Source organism: Clytia hemisphaerica, unplaced genomic scaffold (assembly GCF_902728285.1).
Source record: "Clytia hemisphaerica strain Z4C2 unplaced genomic scaffold, Clytia hemisphaerica genome assembly, whole genome shotgun sequence".
Classification (NCBI taxonomy): domain Eukaryota; kingdom Metazoa; phylum Cnidaria; class Hydrozoa; order Leptothecata; family Clytiidae; genus Clytia; species Clytia hemisphaerica.
Window position 1 is genome coordinate 23,808 of NW_027103582.1, and position 1,635 is coordinate 25,442.

Below are 1,635 nucleotides of genomic sequence, written 5' to 3' on the forward strand. Positions count from 1 at the left end.
TCCAAGATAGGAAAGGAATAGAGCTAAATATTTGACACATGTGATAGTGCAATTACGTTATTACTAAAAGAGGTAACGACTGGTAACAATGTGATAACGAGTGGTACTTTTGCAAATTTTGGCCCTTTTTGTTAAAGTAAATGTCTTTAAAAATTCTAGGAAGGGCCATTCGCGAAAGTTTATGCTCGCGAATTATTCTTGACAAAATAGAAAACCTTTGAACTTTGAATAAAATGTAACTTTTATGGCACTTTTTAGCCTGCTAAAAGACTAATAAGTCAAAGGACAAATGTTTCAAGCCAATCTGAGAAGTATTTGTCCCTCTAAGCCATTTTTTCATGTGAAAATTCTCAATTTTACGTCTTGATTCGCGAAAGTTTATGCTTGCACAAAATATTTTTCCGTTAAATTCACCAAAGTAAATGTCGTGAATTTTGTGATTTTTCGTCCTCACGAAAGTTTCTGCTCTCGAAAGTTTGTACGCCTAAAGTATGCGAGGTGGTAACGAGGTGGTAACGAGGTATCGAGTGGTTAACCAGTTTAAAACGGTGGCCTCAAGTCTCAAATTTGAATTTCTCTTTTCTGGTTCTGCAGCAGGACCTGGCAGATCTGGTGAATATGCAGCAGGAACAGGAGTTAGTGGTTTTGGTGAATGTGCAGTAATAGTTCATGGTTCTGGTGAATGTGATGGTAAAGTTGGTTGTTTTGGTGAATGCAATGGTGGAGTTGATGGTTTTGGTGAATGTGCACCAGTAGTTGGTGATTCTGGTGAATATACAGCAGGCGTTGGTGATTCTGGTGAATATGCAGCAGGAGCAGGAGTTAGTGGTTCTGGTGAATGTGCAGTAGTAGTTGATGGTTCTAGTGAATGTAATGGTAAAGTTGGTTGTTTTGGTGAATGCAATGATGGAGTTGATGATTTTGGTGAATTTGCATCAGGAGTTGATGCTTCTGGTGAATGTGCAGCAGTAGTTGGTGATTGTGTTGAATGTACAGCAGGCGTTGGTGATTCTGGTGAATATGCAACAGGAGTTGGTGGTTCGGTGAATGTGCAGTAGTAGTTGATGGTTCTGGTGAATGTGATGGTAAAGTTGGTTGTTTTGGTGAATGCAATGGTGGAGTTGATGGTTTGCATCCTGCTGCACATTCACCAGAACCATCAACGCCAAAACAACCAACTCTACCATCACATTCACCAGAACCATCAACTACTACTGCACATTCACCAGAACCACCAACTCCTGTTGCATATTCACCAGAATCACCAACGCCTGCTGTATATTCACCATAACCACCAACTCCACCATTGCATTCACCAGGTTCATCAACACCAGCATCATATTTACCAGAACCATCAACTCCTGATGCACATTCACCAGAATCACCGACTCCTGATGCAGAACCTCCAGAACCATTTTAATCTTTGATTCACATTCACCAGAAGCATCAATTCCACCATTTCATTCACCAAAACAACCAGCTTTACCATCACATTCACCAGAACCATCAACTCCACCATAACATTCGCCTAAATCTCCAATTCCTACTGCACATTCACCAGATCTGCCAGGTCCTGCTGTAGAACCTCAAGAGCCTTAGGGCCACCGTTTTCAACTGGTTACCACTCGTTACCAC

The 1,635-nt window shown here is 41.2% G+C and overlaps 1 protein-coding gene across 1 annotated transcript; it reads left to right on the forward strand.

The window, feature by feature from the left end:
• Window positions 1-491: 491 nt before the first annotated feature.
• LOC136801322 (uncharacterized PPE family protein PPE21-like) lies at window positions 492-1,420 on the forward strand. The gene is made up of 2 exons (XM_067057966.1): window positions 492-1,038; window positions 1,320-1,420. Exons 1-2 carry the CDS (start codon window positions 492-494, stop codon window positions 1,418-1,420), a joined length of 648 nt encoding a protein of 215 aa, XP_066914067.1.
• The last annotated feature ends 215 nt before the right edge of the window (window positions 1,421-1,635 follow it).